This window comes from Equus caballus, chromosome 17 (assembly GCF_041296265.1).
Source record: "Equus caballus isolate H_3958 breed thoroughbred chromosome 17, TB-T2T, whole genome shotgun sequence".
NCBI lineage: Eukaryota > Metazoa > Chordata > Mammalia > Perissodactyla > Equidae > Equus > Equus caballus.
The window spans coordinates 23,667,119-23,689,563 of record NC_091700.1 but is presented as its reverse complement, the minus strand read 5'-3'; the positions used below and the strand labels follow the sequence as shown (position 1 = coordinate 23,689,563).

Here is a 22,445-nt window from a genome sequence, read left to right as displayed (position 1 = left end):
ACTAAAAAAATCAATTTCTCAGTCATTTCAGGTCCATAGAGCTCAACAGCTACATGAGACTAGTGGCTACCCTATTGGACAGCATAAATCATCAGAGAAAGTTCCCCTGGACAGTGCTGTACTAGTCTAAATAAGTATGGTGATGAATACAGAAACTGTAAAGTATAGAGGTGTGGTTATGAATGGAGACTCTGGAAGGAGACCGCTTCGGTTCAAATCCTGATTTGACATTTATTAGTTGAGTGACTTTGGACAAATTACCTAGCCTCTTTGTAACTCCATTTGTCAAATGGAGATTAAAAATAGTACTTATAATCAAGGTTTGTTTTCGAGATTAAATGAGTTAATATATTGAAAGCAATTATATGGTGCCTGGCACAAAGAAAGCACTATGTAAGTGTTAGCTATTATTATCATTATTGCTACATACAGAAATGTCACACTAATGTGAAAACTCAGTATTTCTTTTTGGTTAAAACATAGTTTACTGAAGTCTCTATGAACTAGAATATTTGATTTTAATACGTGATTTAAGAGATTATCTAAATAGCGGTCTCTTAGTTTACAACCTTTGATCTAACGCAGTGGTTTTCAGACTTCACAGTGTAACAGAATCACCCCGGGGTGCTTCTTAAGAGACTGCTAGGCCCTATTTCCAGAACTTCTGATAGTCTGTCCAGCAGGAGCCCAAGGATCTGCAGTTCCAACAACTTCCCAGGTGATTCTAATGTTCTGGACTAGGACCACACTTTAAAAAACCAAGTAATAGACACATTGAGACAATGGAAAATGAGATAGAGGATAAAAGGACATAAAGTATTTAAAAATGCAGATGAAATGTTGGGATGGTGAGACTTTAATTTCAATGATCTGATATTTCAGTGGAGGCACAATTTTACTTTTAGAGTTGAAAGGAAAATCATGGATCTGCTATTTAAAATACTCAACAGCTTTAATGGAGTTATAATAGAGCTTTCAGGTGAGACCACCCAAGATAGGTCACCTCAGTAAAACAAAGCAAATAAGCTGCAAAGGAAGAGTATCTTTTGAATTTCAGTGGTGAAGGCAGTGCGAGTCACCTCGGACTATACTGAGCAGCAGCGAACTGGGGGGAAGTAAGAGTAATTCCTCTAAATTGTGACTTTTGGTCTACCTCACTTATCATTATTTTGTTAGAGTAACTAACACCTTTCTACTTGGGTCCTGTTTTAAGTACGCTATAATAAACCATCATTTGGATAATACATTGTGTGGTCATAATAGGTTAAGCATTGCTTTTTAAACTGCTGATAAGATATGAAATACATGATATATGACATGACACAAAAATAAGAAGAAGAGGCAGAAGCAGTAGAAGGAGAAGAAAAAGCAGAAATGGAAGCAGAAATAGAAATATTTGCCAAGTGGCCTGATACTGTAATAAAGGAAAGTTTAATACTCTCAAGGTAAAGAAACTCCCATTTAAGGAACGCATTTAAAAACACTGGGAATAAAGGTGTAAGAGAATTTTAAGCCAAGCAAAATACAACCAGCTTCCTTCAATTCCACCTTTATATGTTATAAACTTTTTTGTAAAACTTAAAACTGGAAAATATTTTTAATTGCTGTGGTGAAAAAATGGAAACAATTGTAAACAAATTTAAATTGTCAACTGTTGAATAATCTCATCACAAATTATCGATAGTGCATGGATTCATTTGGATTCTAGATCAAATCATTTTTCCATTTTACACTAATAAATACTGCATCTTTCATACTCTTCCAGAAAAAGCAAATAATGTATACCACCACTGAAGAGTCCGTAATACCCAAGTTTATAAGAAGTATCTTGGGAGTTCAAGATTTCGTAAACAATCTTTCAAAGAGTTGAAATATAAAATAATCTGTAAAAATTATTTCAGAATGGTGGGATTTTCTTCTTGATTCTTCTCTGAAATTTGTGAAATTTTTAAATAAGTGATGAGGCGCAGGTCCCGTGGCCAAGTGGTTAGGTTCACGCGTTTCACTTCCGCGGCCCAGGGCTTTGCTGGTTCGCATCCTGGGCGCGGACATGGCACTGCTCATCAGGCCATGTTGAGGCAGCATCCTACATGCCACAACTAGGACCCACAACTAAAATATACAACTATGTACTGGGGGGATTTGGGGAGAAAAAGCCAAAAAAAAAAAAAAAAAAGACGGGCAACAGTTGTTAGCTCAGGTCTCAATCTTTAAAAATAAATAAACAAATAAGTGATGAAAACCAGTAAATGTTATTTAAAAAATGCTCTTGACAGACTTGGTACAATGACTATCTTCAGAAAATCTAATGTAACCAAACACAAGTCTGTCAAACCATGCTATAGGTTTGGAAAAATAAATATTTTGATGTCTTCACTAGCATGCACTAACAAGATTTCTGCATTTACCACTACAGTACTCTACGAGTGCTGAGTAACCATGTAAATTGACCCCCAAAAGCTTCAGGTTGGGCTATGTAGTTAGGGGAAAAAACACATTTCATTAGTACTGTCCTCTAGAGCTTACCAAGTGGAATGCTTTACTATCTGGTTTAACTTTATGTTTTTCCATGTACTTGATAAGGCTGCAGTTGGTATACCTGAAAGAGAAATATTTACATTAGATTTGAGGTTAATTTTACATGGCTGAAATTTTTCCAAACAGAATTATTTTAATCATAACTAATATCGAACATATATTGAAAATGGTATAATCAGCATAAAAAGAGTAGCATTAAATCAATTTATATTTCATTCAATATTCATACTAGTCACTTTTGAATGAATACCACTGATTAAATGCAAGATAACTTCATGAATAACATACACTGAATAGCTTCTTTCACATGAATGTCATCTCAACAATTATCGTGAATAACATATGGGTCAAAAGTTTATCTCAGCCTTACCAATAAGTTAAAAAACTTTTTTTGTTATATGTCTATAAACTGCCCTCTCCCAATCACCTGATGTCGCATTGTGAATAAATGAAATACTTCTCTATTAAACATTGCTTAAAATTACTACATAACCTAGATGGGTGGGCAAGTGGCTGTGAACAAGGTTTGTCTGTCTGTCTCTTATTGCTTCAGCTGTGATGCTTCCCACGATGCCTAGCTTCCAGTAGTAAACATGGAGAGAAACGAAGTGGTTGTTGTCTCACCCCCAAAGCAGCTGCTAGTATTACATATTCACCTTCTTTATAGCATTTAAGCAGCTTAAGAAATGAAGACTGTTGTAAAATATTTATTAGAGTAAGTAAGTGAAATTACTTAGAATGTCTTACGTTGAGTATGCTATTATGTTGAGTATTCAATCTCATACTGAGTATTCTAGAAAAGCAAAAATCAACAAAGTTCTATTTTCTTTCCAACTTACGTATTTCTTCTGAAATCTTTCATTAATGTAGAATGTTCAGGCATCTTTTTTATATCTTCCCAATCTTTATCTGTGAAATACATTGATAAAGTTTTCATGTTGTCTAGGTTCCTATTCTCAAGAATCTCAATAAAGGTTACCTGTTTTCATTACATTTCCTATAATTTTAACCTACGAAAGCAGAGACTGTGAATAAATGGTCAGCTATAGTAAACATCTTATCTTGAACTGTAAATACGATTCCCCATCCTTTGTACAGCTATCTCTATCTTTTTAATGCCTACTTTCTATGTGTTTTACTGTAAGTTAACTCAGTTTCTATAGAGGGGAATAAGTTATAAATAAATATTTCTATTATTAACTAGTTCTATTTCTACTTGTAAAGCCATTTTTCCCCTTTTCCACCAAATTTCTTGATTAAATCAGCAGTCGCTCTCTTCAACGATAAAATGCCACATCTTTCCCCTCAGCAGCTTTAAGATGCACCTCTTTATATGGCCCTCCTTACTGTCACCTTGTTAAATACACTGCCTTACATCAACAATCAATGTAAGCAGTCCTAAGTGTCTGAAGTAGAATAGAGTAGGATATAGCTAGTACACTAAAAGGTCAGCTGGTGCTTGACTAGTTTCAACAACATCCACAAAAACAACCCCAGCTACCAGACACATTAGGTAGAAAGTGTTTCCATTTCCTTGGCATAGAGTTGCTCAAACAATACATGCTAGATGGCCTGTGCTCCTCATCACCCCCAGTGGACCACTGAGTCTACTGGGCACACAGCTCTATAGCAGGCAGCTTACAGCACTGCAAGCTCTTAAATGGCCTTCAGAGGTTTGCTTTTCTTTCAACTTACTTGTAAAAACATTTGCTACCAATCCTCCAGATATCACATATTGAAAAGTAAATTAAATATAAACTTTAAACTCCTAAATGGAATTTTCTCCCATTTCCTTGTTCCAATTTTTCTATTTTGTCAGTTTCTCAAGCTGGAAATCCTGAGATAATCTCCTACTCTTCTCTCAGTTACACACTTCCTATGAAAAATTTTATATTTGTTCTTTATTCTCCACCCTTACTATCACTTTATACCTGGAACACTGATATAGAGGCAAGCAGCTGGTTTCCCTGACTTTAGTTACCTCTCTTTAATTGATTTTTACATACCACCGCCAAACTAATCTTTCTAAAATATAACAGAAATCATGTCACTAGTTCTCAAGAACTTATCATGGATTCTCATACTTTAGCATATCAAATCTAAACTCTGCGGTCTGCTTTTCAAGTTCCTTACAAGCTGAGCCTACCCTAACAGTTGAACCACACATTACAAATCACCTCCTATAGAGGCCTTCCTCACTTCCACCCCCTTGTAAACCACGTTCCTTTCTCTGTGCCTTAGAAATGGTGGACACATTCAGAAGTGGGAAGAAAAGGCCATTCTTCTTTATCTACCCAAACCATACCTATTTTTTAAACATTTTACTTAGAGCGGTACAATGTAAACTCCAAGAAAGCAAGAATTATGTCTGTTATATCAACAATATTTTATACTTTCCACAGTGCCTGGCACATGGCAGGTACTCAATAACTATTTAGTGAATAAATGAAATTCCCATCACAACAAAGTAGTCTTCGTAGAACTGCTGACCAATTTTGGAGAAAGGTAGTATTTGTATAGTTATTCTGAATTTCCTGATAATTAACATCTTTACAAGGGAATGTGGAATTATCATTCCCAGATATTTCTGTATTAGTTTTGAGTCATCCTGACCTGAGAAAAATTCCTAATGAGAAACAATTTCTAATAAGTACTTGACTAGCCAAAATTATGTAGGTGTTTTAAACCAGTCTTCATTATTCTGGACCTCTGGGCAGAGTTTCTGGTGACTGACGAACGACACCATTCTGTGGTCTAATGAGGGAATGGGATATAGCTGGAGAGATTTGAGACCCATGATATGGACACTAAACGACTTTCTCTCTGCTGTGTGTGGGCAAGGTCACTGTGGAATCCTAGACTTTCACTCACATCCTGACTGTTCTAACAGCACAATTAAAAGAATATTCTCATTCACAAGAGTTATAAAGCAAAAATGTATCATTCAATATAATCTGATTCTGTACAGTGCCCTAAAAAAAAATTTGTTCAAAATTTGTATTCATATCCAAAGTAATGGTAGTATTATATGTGCTGCCAGACAAAAATACACACTACTAAATTTTATTTATAGTTTCCACTGGTAAGAACGAAAAGTACCTTTTCAATACAGATATTGCAAATATTTTATCATTTCAAATATTAAGCAACAAAATAAAAAAATCAAAATGAAACAAAAATACACTCCTCAAATTCAGGAAATCCATAAACATTTTTATGCTAAGATGTGAATTCTACAAATTTTGCTATTTCTATGGCTCTTTGATTAATGCAAGTCATAAATATAAAAGATCAAGTAAGAGTAGCTTTCATCAGCTAAAAATATACCCCTTTCCAATGAAGATATCTAAGTTCAAACAACAGTGCTTTAAAAACAAAAACAAAAACATAATGTGTACCTGCAGGAAATCCCATTACATTGAATATTCTGTCCAGCTGGTCATGGTGATAAGGATTACTAGTTTTGATGTCCTCTTGTCGACAGTGAAATATTGGTTCTGACGTTAGTAGTTCTGCAAATATACACCCTATAGCCCAAATATCTTTAAAACAAAAAGGAAAAAAAAAAAAAGAGAAAAGGAAAAAAAAGGAAAGGAGAAAAGAAAAAGAAAGGAGGAAAATAAAGTGGTTCTTTCCAAAAGAAAATGCATTTTTATCTTGGTGGGGAGTGTTTTTCTTTCCCTAATAAGTCATATTAATTCCTAAGCAGTTATAAATATCATGGAATATTGTTTGTAAATATATATTCCCACCCCACCACTCCAATTTTTCATTCCCTGTATACCTCCATCCCACCCAGTGGCTTCATTCCAAGTTTAAATCAAATTTATTAGCTGACTTATTGGCAGGTCTTAAACGCCTCACACATTACCTAATCTAGGAAATACATACAAAGCTGCATATGGAGCAAGGGAACCACAAACAAACAAAACTAAACAAAACTAAACAAACAGAAAACCCAAACAGCCACTGAAATTGGGCATACTTGCCCAAAACAATCAACACAAGTTTTTGTGGTAAAAAATATATTTTTTTCTTTATCTTGTTTATGTACTTGCTAATATGTACAGTCTAATAATTATCCTCCCATGTTAGCACTAGTTAGCAAGGTGCTATTCCAACAAGAAGAAAACGATGCCTGAGCTCAGATATTCTAAAGAAACAGCATGTCTACTGGAACAGTTTTTCACTCAAAAGGTTTCTTTATGCTATAGCAGTGTCAGGTTTTGCAAGTTTAAGTATTTCATAAGGACAAGAAAATAGGGGGCAAAATATTACCTTTAAAATGGGTATAAATTCACAGGAATTACTCATAAAAGCTAGGCAAATGGATTCCTCTGTAGACAACAAATTCCCTCTATTCACTTTAAGATACAGGCAATTTTCATTCATATTAAACTTCTACTCAATAGTGGTAGATGAAAGATCTTTAATAGTAGAAGTAGCAGCAGAGGAAAGATCTATATGCCAATTGAGAATTTAAAGCTCAAAATCTTCCATTTCTTCTCTTAACCAATCCCTAAACTGACAGTGTTAACTTCTCCACACTAAGTACAAAGGTATGCATGCAGACACTCAATAAGTGGTTTTTGACTAATCAATACCTGTGGTAAATATAGATAACTATAGAAGGACAAATAAAAACAACTATTTTATTAAAGCTGATTATTCAGGTATGTTAATAATTGTTACTTAAATAGAAAAAATGTTAATTTAAAAATAACTAAGAATTCCTAAACTCCAAAACTGAAATATAGCTATTTAATTTAATGTAAATTCAACACATTTACATTTTAGAGTAACAAATTAATCATCCATTTGCTTAAAGATTATACATCCTGACTACAAGCAAGCGATTTTAAAAAACGACCATGTGTGCCTATCAGTTGTATCCCACATCAAAGAACCAAGTCTAGCTAATATGGAAATGTCTCATCAAGAAATAGAAACCAAGTTATTTTGTTTTGAGCATTAGAAAGTAAACAGGAAAATTAATTATTTTGTGATTATTCTTTTTACGTGGGGTACGCCATATAAACCTGGCCTCGGGGATAACCTTAATCAAAGGGAAGACAGGCGAGTGAGCAGGCTCACGAGAAGGGCAGATGGGTCAGTCTGCATGGTTACAGCTCTGCTCGTAGCACCCTAGGGACACTGTAACAACGCGTGCTGGTTAGCCAGGAAAAGTTCTAAAGAAGAAAATGAAATATGTAGAGGAAGATGAGAGGCAAATAAATAGTTTAGCTATCTTTAAAGCTACATTGCTTTTAAAATAAAAGGAAAGCAGGAAAAAACAGTTTACTGAATCTTGCTTAAATTCACCCTATAACCTCCTTCTTTATATCTTTCCCATTATCTTTCAGCTTTATGAATTTCACCATCCTTCCTTTCTTCAAATCTTGATCTAGACATTAATCATGAATTTGAGTTAGCTGATCAGGCAATTATTTCAAATTTCCAAATCTTTGTAAATAAGTCTTTCCTTCCCATCTTGCCTACTGTTTTTCAGATTATGCCAAGTTCATAGACAAGTCCCTTTCTGCTCACCTACCTGCCTTCTAGAAAGACTCTCCAAGTTAGAAACGGAGAAATCCATCTACTTCTCAAAATCTGTGATGCTCCTGTGTAGCTACTGAGCTAACTGAGCAGGGAGATAGCAACTGGCATGCTACATAGACTCAAATAGGGAAAAAAAAATTGTTAAATAATGTTTTAATCAATAGGTATACTAATAGCAAGCTTCTATTTTGATAAAAAAGGCAATTGTCATTCTCCCTAATTTTTTGTATATTCCCTGTTTAGTAGAATACCACATAATTAGTGTGCATTCAGTTATTTGAGGACAAACATCTGAGCTTAAAAGTTCATACCCTAATAAACTTGTATTAAGACTGTTTCAGTGACTATTAATTAACTAAAGATTGATACTCCTCTTTCAGCCTTCTCGACAAAGTCAGTTAAACAAATGAAAACCCAAAATATTCAAAACTGAATTCAACTTTGTCCCTGGGAGTACAGTGTTTACTACTCTAGTATTTCCTCGCTTTGGTTTAATGACTCAGCATCAGTTCTGTACAGCTGAAGAAATGTCCACAGCACTAAAACCTGTGTGCAATGCAGGGTGGGAACATGTCAGTCAGTTGTGTTCAGGTTTTTTCTCTATGCTCTTTTGCTGCTTTGGTGTGGGAGAAAGGAAGAAATTTCATTTTTTACCCCTTTATTCTATTTTCAAAAAGTTATATTAAAACTGATTTATGTATGATTTCTCTCTCTCAAACAAAAAGCAATTTGTAGATACCTACATTATGACTTTTTTGAGCCAAAGTTTTGATAGAAGAAAAGTGTTCTCCAAGACTGCTCTTGGCCAAGTCAGGTGTACACGGGGTGGGGATCACCCCCAGGGGAGGGACTGGCACTGACCCTGATTTCAATCATGTGCACCCGAGTCAGATCCCTCTGTGCTCTCCCTACCTCACAGGCAGTTGTTTGTATCTACGGTCATAGAACTTTTAGGGTTGGAGGGGATCTAAGAGATGATTTAGGCTAAATTCTCATTTTCAGAAAATGAGACAAATGACTAAATGCCTTGTCTAAACACAAATACACACACACACACACACACACACACATCCCCAGGAGTGAGAGAGCTAAGGCTACAAGTTACATTGCCAGCCTTTATACTTCCATTGTTCAAAGATGACAAAATTATTTCATGCATATTTTCATACTGTTTCTCAACTGGACTGAAGGTCCCTTAAGGGTAAACCACATAATTTGCATTCATTTTGGTTTCTATTAAGTTCTTTAAAGTTTATCTAATAATTATCCAATAAATTTCTATGTTGATGAGGAGGAGGAAGAGGGGGAAAATATGAAGAAAGGCCTTCTCTTTCCCAAATTATATTGCCATTTGAACACGGGAATCCACCTAATTGATGGTGGTTCAGCTTTGTGACAAATAGCCCTGCATTAAAACTGCTGGACTGTAGAATGTCCTAGTGAATAACAGGTTGTACAAATCTTAATGTTCACAATAAAAGAGAAATTTCTTAAGAAAAAAGAAAAAGATAATAAATAATGAGCCAGAGTCATAAGCTTCTGTGATTGTGTATTTTTTACTTAATTTAAATCAAAGACTCAAGTTTTCAGTTAATAGCAGCTAAGACTAGGTAATCACTTCTTTATTTGTATAGTCTGTTAATACATCTCATCAAAAGTAACACTGCTTTTAAATATTCATTTTATAGGTGAAAAAAAAAGCTATGTATCACACTAAGTTTGTATGCTTCTTAAATGCATTTAGAATACACTTGTAAAACAGAAAACCAAATGTGAGTTTAGGTAACAATATGTATTCAAAAATAGGATTAGCTTCCATAATTTTTACTTTCTTTCTGAATTTAAAAAAAAAATTTTATTTTGGACTAATTTTAGATTTGTAGAAAAGTCACAAAGGCAATACAGAGAAGTCCTATATCTAAATGACTTAACTTTATCTACCTTTATTTTTCTATAATAAAATGTGATCTCAAAGCAAGTATGAAGACTAGTGAACACAAAGATTTCTTGGGAAAAAAATGTTGGATTCAAGATTAATATGGGGGAATGATCACAGGTATTTCTCCTTTTTCCTTCTTGAGTATACACTGAAATGGCAGCAAAGCAGTAAAAGTATAAATCCACAGTAATAAAAACAAGAGGAGGAGATCACCAGGGACAAGATTCATTCATTTATTCAACAAAGAGTACTGAGTCTCACTACATACCATTAGGCACTCGCCTACAATGGAAACAGCCAGGCAAGGTCTACCTATTTCAGTGGATTTTAGAAACTGTTCAACGGTATCAAGACAACAAGACAGAAGCATGATGGGGAAGGTCAGGTGCCTACTTCAGACTGAGTGGTCAAGAAAGTTCCCTCTGAAATGATAGTATTTTGACTAAGATCTGGATGAAAAGAAGAGACTGGCCATGTGAAGACTTGATCCAGGCAGAGATATATAAAAACATTTCTAGAAGATGGAGGGCAGACGAAACAGTTCAGAGAAGGCCCAGTCAACAGTATAATTGTTGGGTGGGAGGCAGATTCATCCTGCACAACTCTAGGAGGACTTTGTACTTGGAAATACCAGCTACAAAGTCTGTATTTTTTTTGAGGAAGATTAGCCCTGAGCTAACATCTGCTGTCAATCCTCTTTTTGCTGAGGAAGACTGGCCCTGAGCTAACATCCGTGCCCATCTTCCTCTACTTTATATGTGGGACACCTACCACAGCACAGCTTGCCAAGTGATGCCATGTCCGCACTGGGGATCTGAACCAGCGAACCCTGGGCCGCCGAAGCGGAATGTGCACACTTAACCGCTGTGCCACCAGGCCGGCCCCCAAAGTCTGTATTGTGAACAGTTGATCCTCTTTCTCTGACTCTCCTCCACTGCCCTGGGGCTACCGGGTGTATAAAGCTTGGGCCAAAAGTTGGAGATTCTTCCCTTAAAGAATATGAATGGCCTCAGAGCAAAAACTTACACATACTGGCATTTAGGGTTTTCCTAGTTAACGGCAGTTGTCTGCTGGATCACCCTAAAGTAAAGTGCCAATCTATAAGCCCCATGATCTATGTACACAAAATGCCAAAGCAGCTTTTTGTAACTTGATTCTTAAATAGGAAGAGACAATCAAGAATAAACAAACAGTTGAAGAACACTTGCCACATGGAAGGGAGAGATCAAGACATACAAATACAGAGTACCTATAAAAAAACTCAGATAATTATTCCCAGAATACAGCAAATTACAAACAATGAAAAAGCATAGCGGGCACTAAGAACGAAGTAGCAGAAAGAGAAATTAAGAATATAATCCCATTTACAATTGCAACAAAAAGAATAAAATATCTAGGAATAAATTTAACCACAGAGGTGAAAGAACTGTACATCGAAAACTATAAACATTGTTGAAAGAAACTGAAGAAGACACAAAGAAATGTAAGGCTATTCCATGCTCTTGGATTGGAAGAATCAACATAGTTAAAATGTCCATACTTTGGAAAGCAATCTGTACATTCAATGCAATCCCTATCAAAGTTCACAGAAATAGAACAAAGAATCCTAAAATTTATATGGAACAACAAAAGACCCTGAATATCTAAAGGAATCCTGAGGAAAAAGAACAAAGCTGGAGGTATCACACTCCCTGATTTCAAAATATACTACAAAGCCATAGTAACCAAAACAGCATGGTACTGCCACAAAAACAGACACACAGATCGATGGAACAGAACTGAGAGCCCAGGAATAAACCCACACACATATGGACAGCTAATTTTCGACAAGGGAGCCAAGAGCATACAATGGAGAAAGGAGAGTCTCTTCAATAAATGGTGTTGGGAAAACTGGACAGCCACATGCCAAAGAATGAAAGTAGATCATTATCTTACACCATGCACAAAAATCAACTCAAAGTGGATTAAAGACTTGAATGTAAGACCTGAAATTATGAAACTTCTAGTAGAAAACATAGCACACTCTTTGACATCGGTCTTAGCAGCATATTTTCAAGTACCATGCCTGTATGGGCAAGGGAAACAAAAGAAAAAATGAACAAATGGGACTACATTAAACTAAAAAGCTTCTGCACAGCAAAGGAAACCATCAAGAAAACAAAAAGACAACCTAACAATTAGGAGAAGATATCTGCAAACCATATATCGGATAAGTGGTTAATTTCCAAAGTATACAAAGAACTCATACATCTCAACAACAAAAAAACCAACAACCCAATTAAAAAATGGGCAAAAGATCTGAACAGAGATTTCGCCAAAGAAGATATATGGATGGCCAACAGGTACATGAAAACATGTTCAACATCATTAACTATGAGGGAAATGTGAATCAAAACTACAATGAGATATCACCTCACTCCGGTCAGAATGGTCAGAATGGCTATAATTAACAAGACAGGAAACAACAAATGTTGGAGAGGATGTGGAGAGAAGGGAACCCTCATACACTGCTGGTGGGAGTGTAAACTGGTACAGCCACTACGGAAAGCAGTATGGAGTATCCTCAGGAAATTAAGAATAGATCTACCATATGATCCAGCTATTCCACTGCTGGGTATTTACCCAAAGAACTTGAAAATGCAAAGGCATAAAGATATATGCACCCCTATGTTCATTGCAGCATTATTCACAATTGCCAAGACTTGTAAGCAACCTAGGGATAAAGAAGATGTGGTATATAGACACTATGGAATACTACTCAGCCAGAAGAAATGATGAAATTTGGTCATTTGTGACAACGTGGATAGACCTTAACGGTATTATGCTAAGTGAAATAAGTCAGAGGGAGAAAGTCAAACACCATATGATCTCACTCATAAGTAGAAGATAAAAACAACAACAAACACACACATGGCAACAGAGACTGGATTGATGGTTACCAGAGGGGAAGCAGGGAGGGAGTAGGGCGAAAGAGGTGATTAGGCTCATACGTGTGGTGATGGATTATAATCAGTCTTTGGGTGGTGAATATGATGTAATCTACACAGAATTTGAAATATTTTATGATGTACATCTGAAAGTTATATAGTGTTATAATTCAATGTTACTACTATAAAAATAAAAATGAAAATAAATAAATAAATAAATAAAAAGCATAGTGGGGGCTGGCCTCGTGGTATAGTGGTTAAGTTTGCGTGCTCAGCTTCGCTGGCCCAGGGTTCACAAGTTCGGATCCCAGGCATGGACCTACACACCGCTCATGAAGCCATACTGTGTAACATCCCACATACAAAACAGAGGAAGGTTGCCACAGATGTTAGCTCAGGGCCAATCTTCCTCACCAGAAAAAGAGAAGGCACTGCTGTCACTGTCCTCACAGATATCTGAAAAGCTTTTCTTTCTGTACAACAATATAAGATGTTATGAAAAATTAATAATCAGAGAATAATAAGGGGGTCTTGGAAATAAAAAAGACAAAGGCAGAAGAACATGAGAAGAAAAGTGGTATAAAGGATCAATCCAAGAAGTCCAACATCTGCCTATATTCAATTTAAGAAAGACAGAAACAGAAAACAGAGAGGAGGAAATCAAGAGACTAGTATAAGAGAATCCTTCACAGACAAGGGACGTGGGATATGAACTTCAGATTGAATGTGCCTACCAGGTAGCCAGAAGATCACTGTGAAATCTAAGGGTGAGAAGTCCCATTTGTTTTCAGAAAGAAAAAAACCCAGGTAATCCACCCACGAATGAGAGTAAGATTTCCACCTGAATTTCCATTAGCAATAGTGATGCTAGAAGACAATGGAGGAGCATCATCAGATTCTGAGGGAAAATATTTTAACCTAGAACTTTAAACCCTGCCAAATAGTCAAGTATGATAAAGGCATTTTTCAGAAAACAAGAACTAGAAAATTTACCTCTAAGACCCCTTCCAAAGGAAGTCACTTGAGAATACGCTGTTGCAAAATAAAAGAAGAAATAATGAAATCCAGAAAGAAATAGATCCAACTCAGAAGACTGAAAAAAGGAAAAGCCGGACGAAACCAATCCAGAATACAGCAAAGCACAGAAGACTTCAGGATGGAGTTATCCAATAAAAGAAAAGTGGGTTTAATACCATCCTGGAGAACAAAGAACAAGTTAAATAAGCAATAAAGACACACAATAAAGGAAAAAAGAAAGGCAAATCACACAAGAAAAAAACTACTCCATAATAAAATTCAACCAAATAAAATGGAATGGAAAAGTTGTAGTAAATCAACTGTGAGAGCTGAGCACTGAATCCATTACAATATATAATCTAAGTATGAACAACTGTGAGAGTTATGGTTTGCCGACAGAAAATAAATGTTGTAAACAATGACAAAGTAGTAGTAATAATGATGATAAGGATATTACTAATATAGCTTATAAACTGAGAGATTGGTAGGGGAAGAAATACAAGAGCACTAATTTCCTAATTTTTCATAATATGGAGGTAATCACTACTATCAAAAATTGAAAAGTGAATTAAAATGTTCTAAACTTCTACTTTTTTTCATAATCTTTTTTCCTTAACTTTAAGGAGCTAATACTTCTTTTGGTGAAAGAAACATTTGTTTGAAGTTCAATGATTTAGAAATTTTACAGTGTTTATTTCTCTTTTCAAATAAAATTAAATTTAAAAAAGCTTTTTACTTAAAATGGATAATACGATCCCATATATTTAAAATTTTAAAAAATATCTATTTATCTATCATAGAGAGATGTCTAGAATGCTATAACCCTAATGCTAATGATGGTATTTCTAAGTAGTGGAAATTTAGGTTAGTTTTTGCTCTTACTTTTATAATTTTCTATATTACTTGATTTAAAAATATATAGAAATATGTATATTGTACAACAACAAAGCCAATTTTAAAATGTCACGGAATTTTAATTAGTTCTACTCACCAATAGCTTTGGTATAATGTCTCGCTCCAAGAAGTAATTCTGGGGCTCGGTACCAGAATGTTACAACTACTGGATCCAAATCTGCTAAAGGCTTCAAAGGTGAATTAAATAATCGGGCAAAGCCCATATCAGCTGTAAAAAAAATAATAATAATGTTAAGTAAATAGATATTTACAAATTTAATTGATTACTCTAATTTTACCATTGTTACTTAGTAAGATATGAACCGTGCTGAATTCTGGGAGAAAAAACACATTAAACATTTCACCCTTTTCAGAAGTCTAAATATAAAACAAGTTTGGGATCTTCATTCTTCGCAAACTAGTCACTCACTCTGCAACTGGGTCAGAGACAGGCTCTGCTGCCAGAGTCAAGGGTGAGCCTACTCCTCTGGGCAGATTTCCTTCCCTCTGCACACCAGCTTTGGGGACAGGGTTCTTACGCTGCATTTCCACTCTTTGTAGTGGTCACAAGCATGGAGAAACTAAACCTGCTCGAATAAGGCTTCCCATTATTTGTCAACAGGCCTGTTCACAGGTGTAATCAGAAGTTGACCATACAGTATGTTAACACCACTATTTTCCCCCATTTATTTGAGTTGAATTGACTAACTAAAAAGAATCATAGTATTTTTTCTAAGCTGGATAAGACTTTAAAGGTCACAGAATTCAATCACCTCTTTTTTCAAATGAGGAAACTGAGGTTAGAAGAAATTAAGTGACTTGACAAATGTCGTAAACTCATGCCCCAGAGCTGGAGCCATGGTGAGATACAGCTCGTGGCAGTTATCGTAGTTTAATATGTAGTGTGCAGCTATTCAGGCACGGCTGTTCATCCCCCTAAACCGTAATCTTCTTAAAGGCAAAAAAAGTGTGTCTTTTTCATCTCTCTATCCCTTTTAGTATCAGGTCTAGTGTTGTTATACATAGCTTTTGCTAAATATATGTTGAATGAACAATCACTATTCATACCACCTATTCAAAAATTTCAAGATTCATCCACCATTTGTTTAGTTTTGCTCTCCTAATATACATCTTTAATGAAGTAGGCCCTACTCTAATATAACTTAATCATTAAAGTTAAAAAAAAAAAGAATTCGGCAAAGAATTAAAACCATGAGTCCCATTACTAAATACTGGTTTACAGAAGAACTAATATTTCTTCTTAAATGTGAATGCTTTAAGCTGTGTCCCCCAAAACTGCCAACATCATATGTACTACATAAAAGTATAATTCCAAACTAGATTATTTTATTATATAAATTTTCCTCAAGTCTTATAGTAAAGAACACACCTGTAACTACAGATTGGCTGGGTCCTTTGTATTTCGCATGTTGTGAACTTCCGTTTGATTTGATTGGACGAAATCCTTAGAAAGCCCGTCTAAGGACTTAGGGATTTGATGATGCTACGGCAGGTACTGACAGGGCCCGGTTCTCAAAGGGCGTCAATGACTAGGAGTACTTTGAGGTGTACCAAATGTTCCCACTACTAGAAAATTTGCAAGCTTTATATCATAAAAAGTACTTCAAGAGTCTAATTAGAAGTGGAAAGTGAAACTTGGGGGAATTTATCAGGGAGGACAGGGGAAAAGGTTTAGGAACACCTAGGTTTTTCTTCGTTGGTGAAGTGGTACAAATCAGCTGATAATTCTAAATCATATTAAATCTTAGAACCAGAAATTACTATTTACTATGTTATACAGTCCCACAATCCTGCTGCCTTTAAATTAATAGAATTTAGTTACATTTCTTCTACCCACACACAAAACAAACTAAATAAATGTGACAAACACAACTTGGAAATGACAATGAAAAAAATAACCAGTTAAGATAAATAAATTTAGCTCTATCCTTATAGGTTATCAGACCAGAAATAGGTAAAATTTTGCTTTGATACGTAAGAAAACAGAGCTATCAGAAAACATGCCAAGGTACAGAATGCGTGTTAATTTTCTCCCCCCAGACAAAGGCCCACTGTAAGACAGGCTTCTTATAACTTAAGGTTCTGTACCTCTCTGGCCTCAGTGGCTTTCCTAGGTTGTCCCTCCTACTCTAGATGAGGTCAACAGAGGCATGTGTTCTGATCTAACCTGGCTCTGGTGAACAGAACTGCTGGTATAATTACTAGTACGCTGTATGCCCTTGTAACTACAGGTGAAGCTGGCTTCTAACAGGGATAGAAGCCACTCATCTCTATAGGCTATTTTTAATGAAAGCAAAGGTTTCTAAGAAACTTCGTGGCTTATTTTATAATTAGAACACTTCAGTCTCTAAAGATTGTCTGACATCTTTCAAGACTGTGAAACATTTTTCACTTTGAATGTATACTCTTTAGAAATGGCTTCAATCATACAGAACTACATGAATATATACATATTATTACAACAAAAACTAGAAGTGATATAGCTGCCTACAAAAGTTTTAAAAAAGAGTGCTACGCTGTGACTTATCAAAGATATAACATACCAATTTTTACTCTTCCTCGCTCAGGACCTTCACCCATAACTAAAATATTAGCAGGTTTCTGTGGAAACAAAATAGTGTTTTTTTTCAGTAGACAGTAGTGGTTTCTTTTAAATAGACAATAGCCAATATAACATAAATCCACCTTTAAAAAAACCTCATTACTCAAAAATTAAAATCAAACACAGGAAGTCACCAAAGAAACTTTACTTGTATATATGCAAAGCAATACGCAAACTTCAGAAGTCCATGTAGGGCAAGGCTCTTCTTGGCCCCTTTATCAGTCTGTTTTCACTACTGTGGAACATGTAACAGAAAAGTTAGAGTGTTGTGGTTCCTTCTAACTCTTTCAATCATATATGATGTCTTGCAACTTAAAGGGAAAATGAATCTTCAAAGATGATTTAATATTAAGTAGCAGGTTAATTACAGGGAAGGAGCCACCTGATAGCCTTTTTTGAAAACGCTAAGGTATGCATCTAGGTTTAAACAAATAAATTACAGAGAAACCAATTTAGTAAAGTCTTTTCTAAATGAGTTAGCAAAGTAATAGGAATTTTCCATGACCTGAACAGTTTTGAGGTGTTTATTTTTAAATAAAAAAAGGAAGCTAAGATTTAAAGTGAGATTTCATAAAAGTAGTATTTCAAACAATTTTAAAATCTCTAAAATTATACAGGATTAATTGTCATCTAGAATCTGCTATGGTGGTATTTCCTATACTAACATTTAATGGTCGTGCCCTCTTTAAGGAGGAGGAAGAGAAGGAGGGGGAGAGAGAGAAGGGAGGAGGGAGAGGGCAAGAAAGAAGCAGTCCCCGAATCTCACTCATCCTGGAATCCTGCTGTACACTCGATCTGACTTCAATTCTACCAGTCTGCTAGATGAAACTAGATTAGAACATCTTTCAAACACTGATCAAAGCCAACTTTAAAATCAAATTAAAGATTTTAATGAAGGCTGTTTACAATGGTAACCAGTTCACAGGCTTCCCTAACCATATTTAGTGATAGCCCCTATGCTATTACTGACAAAATGTAACTTATAGTATATTATTCTAACAACTACTAAAGATCAAAATTATTTTTTTATCCCTAGCAAAAAAGGAAATATATTGCTGAAATGGTAGCATATACATTTCAGAGGTTAAAAATTCCTACATTTTTTAAGGTGAGGAAACTAGGCACCAGAGAGACTACGTGACGTGCCCTAAGTATAATCAACAAGGCTGAGGCAGCCAGCAGAATTTACCCCACCTCTGAACAGCCTCATGCTCCCTTCTTAGTATATCATTCTGAAAGTAATTTTATGTAGCAAGTTTTAAAATTAATGTGCATTATTGTGATAATAGTAATGACAATGTTTTATTCAGGAAAAGTCTTCAGAACCTCTATCATCACCATACACACATTCCTGACCACTGGGATAATCGGCTAAGTACCAAAAGGAAGGATAGCACTAACAACATTCCCTGTGGGCGACCTGCAAGTGCTGCTTAGCACAAATTAAAACTGCTTTCGAGCACCATGTTAACCAGTCAACACTGGGTTAGTCTCTGCAGAGACTCTTAGAGCTCAGCCTACTTCAAAACAAAACCAGATCTCTGAGACTTGTGTAAAATGCTGAAGGCAGAGGAGGGCTTTCCAAGAGGAATCCAGCAGAATTTCTGTTTGGCTGAGGGGAAAGGCTGGCTCTCAAATCACAATGTGGACTCAGGAGGGAACTTTCATCTTTGCGCTAGAACTCTCTTCTCATGGTTCATCAGGGCAAGACTCCCTAAACATCTCCTGAGCATATTCCCTAATCTTTAACACCCTTTAGGTTCTCTTCCCATCACATCCATCTTCTGTACTGTCGCCAGGATTATCTTTCCAAAACACAAAGCTGATCATGTCGCTGCCTTGCTTCGAGTCTTCCACAGTAACATGGAAAATTATTATAAGATTAGGTGAAAACAGCAGAACACAAAATATAGATAGACTGTGACTACAACTAGATAAAAAAAAAAAGTGCTATGAGTAAGGACCATAAGAACAAAAAAGAGAGTGACAGAGGTATGGATGAACCTTTTCAAAAATTACTTTAAATGCTTTTGCTATGTTTTATTATTATTACCAAAATATTATTTTAACTTTAATTTGTCCCTCACCACCTGTGAATAATATCCAAAGCCCTTGTGATGGGATGCAAGGCACCTGTAAACTCATTCCCACCTCTCCTGCCCCAACTTCCACCACTCCATACCGCTCTGGCCACATGTTTTCAGGGTTCTGTGACTAGACCCTCACAACTATGTCATTGCTACCCCATTGTTTCTGCCCCAAAAGACCTTTGCTCTATGCTACTTGGCAAAATATGATTCTTTTATTCCTCCCTAACAACATAAGTAATACATGAATACATTTTGATTATAAACAATTCAAACTATAAAGTCACATACTGTTAAAAGTTAAAGACCCTTTAACCACCCATCACTTCTCCACCGCATCCCAAATGCTACTCCCTTCCCCAGAGGTACAAGCTGATCAACTGGTTTGCTGTGATGGATTTTTCTAGCACTGGAGTGCTCAATCCTAAAAGATTATCTCCATAACTGGCAAATGCACAAGCACATATGGGCATCTCTCCCCTCCTTCTATTTCAGATGGAGTGGAAAAGATCTCTTTCTTACTCATTCAACAGCTGGGCCCAGATCTGAGAAGCCCCAGGACAGGTGGTATTGGTCAGCCTGCTACTAGGCAAAGGGGGAAAAAACTCCCTCTCTTGTTCTTCATTTTATTCTAGACTTACTGGACTGGTTAAGATCCAAAGTTGGGTTTGAGCATTGATGGGGAATAAACACATTCTTTGTCAAGGTGTGGCCTAGTATTGAGATCTGGGGCCAAAGCTCCAGTTAATAATTAAAAATTACTTTGCTAGGAAACTCTCTATTGCATGCTCTGAAGCAGGTCTTGGAGCTAAAAGCCATTATCAACACTACCTTTCCTTATAAGTGAAATTAAATTCAGTTTGGGCATGCTACATAGTCATAAACAAAAGAGAATGGGGCTGTGCTGTCTTAGTAACACTATTTATAAACAATGTGTCCCTCCTCACGTTATTTTCCATGGTAGCATTCCATATGCCCCAGAGCATGATATCCTGATTTAGTAGACAAATCTAACACTAAATTTGTGAATGTAATGGAAATCTCAAAAAAAAAGACAAACACCCTAATGATCATGAATACTCTCGTCAGTACTTCTGTTTTGTTGCTTAACCAGTTGTTGGGCTCCAAAAAAAGTCATTGATATTTCCTAAAACAAGATGTTTGTACTGCAGAGACAATCATTCTTGTAGAGGCTGTTTTCTAGAATTTCTTGTGCTAGGGAACAGTACACTGATGATTGTGGCATACAGCAGGGATGGCAAACTGGTTTCACTTAAGGGGCCAACTCTGATAGAAAAGTAAGGACTGCAGGGAGCTCTATCTTGAGAAAAACAGGAATTGGGCTGATCAGGAAACCACCATTATCAACCAGAAGTATCTGACATAGGGGCGGAAGTGGTCAAGTTAACTGCAAGAACCTTTTATTTTAGGGGTGAAAATGGGGTCTTCATACGTTCACCAACGTACCAAGGCAAAATGGAGACTTAGAGTCAACAGGAAAAGCTGATTCTTCATGAATCTGTCTATGAAAAGAAGACAGCGATCCATAAGAAACCACTGTCAATGCCATTCTCCAAGACTGGTTCAGAATTAAACTTTCACAAATGTAAACAACACAACTTGGCAGCACACTTTCTAGATACTCAATGACTTTGTTTCAGTTTGGTTGTTAACCATTTTGTACTATAATACATACTGAAAAAATTAAGTAACTGATATCTAATAAATCAAAAGCAATAGGATATACTGGAGTATATGAGGAAGCCATTTGGTTTAAAACTAATTTGGCCGATCTTGTTTTTCCAGAAAGGCCTGATGTGGCCATGCATTTTATGTCTGCTTTAAACATTTACAATGTCCCAAAGACAAGAATGATGTCCTTAAAGATAGGGATGTAGTTTCCTCCCTATATCAGCATTTCTTTAAGGATGAGCTTCTCTTTCTGGAAACTAAGGATTAATTACCGACCTGTTGTGCTCACCTTGTGACCACTGACCTGCTGTGCTGGGAAAGCAATCTCATGACTGTTGTAAAAGGGGTATTTCTGTCAGATGTGATGTATGCTCCTTGTTCCAAGACAGTATACAACCCCACTTCCTTCCGTGGGGAAGGAGGCCCCCCGGGCTACAGTCCTCAGACCTGGCTCATAATAAACTCACCCCAAATTTTGATTTATAGATTGATTATGGATTATTTGCATCTATATATATCTATATATATATATATAATATATATATATAACATATATGAGAGATTCAAATGTGGGCAGCAAAGTTTTAGACATACATTCAGTAATTTTTAATAAATTGTTTTTATGAAATCTTCTAAGGAGCTAGGTTATAGATAGAAATTTGGAAATCCAGTGAATGAGATATGGAAGATGTCTTTATAAAACAGTTTTCATTTTTTCTTCAGAGCTATAAATTTGTATTTTTCATCTCTAATACTAAACATCTTTAAGCTAAAAGAGAAATTATCAATGTCTAATAAAGTTGTTTCTTGCCTTTTATATAAACTGGAAAAAATGTATAGAAGAATTCTTAACAAATTCTATCTGCTTCCTGATAGAAGATAAATGTTACCTGTGACAGTTAACTTCATCCTCTACAATAATAGTTCAAGTACTATACATTCATTCATTGAGTAATTCTTACTGAATTAAGAGGGATCAGGAACTAGAGATCAACAAACAAACAAACAGTTCCTGCCCTCAGCGAGGTCACAGTCTAAATTAACCGGTGGGTAAATGCAGGCAAGGAGAAGCTTCACGGAGCTGAGGACACCTGACCCGCCTGAAGTGTGAAAGACCAGGAGCTGGTCTGGAAGGTAAGGAACAGGAGACAGGGTGCCTCAAGAATTCA

At 36.0% G+C, this 22,445-nt stretch overlaps 1 protein-coding gene across 20 annotated transcripts in view; it reads right to left on the bottom strand.

The window, feature by feature from the left end:
* The window catches only part of CDK8 (cyclin dependent kinase 8), a 124,969-nt gene that overhangs the window by 5,244 nt on the left and 97,280 nt on the right, over window positions 1–22,445 (bottom strand). For 8 of the 20 annotated variants that reach the window (XM_023621420.2, XM_023621421.2, XM_070240158.1 and 5 more), the window contains 5 exons: window positions 17,439–17,496; window positions 14,972–15,103; window positions 5,937–6,080; window positions 3,378–3,447; window positions 2,527–2,599 (listed from right to left, as the gene is read on the bottom strand). In XM_023621420.2, coding sequence (XP_023477188.1) covers window positions 2,527–2,599; window positions 3,378–3,447; window positions 5,937–6,080; window positions 14,972–15,103; window positions 17,439–17,496 — 477 coding nt within the window. Of the gene's footprint in view, window positions 1–2,526; window positions 2,600–3,377; window positions 3,448–5,936; window positions 6,081–14,971; window positions 15,104–16,264; window positions 17,497–22,445 lie in introns of all 20 variants that reach the window. The other 12 variants (XM_023621422.2, XM_070240151.1, XM_070240156.1 and 9 more) reach the window with 5 other exon arrangements.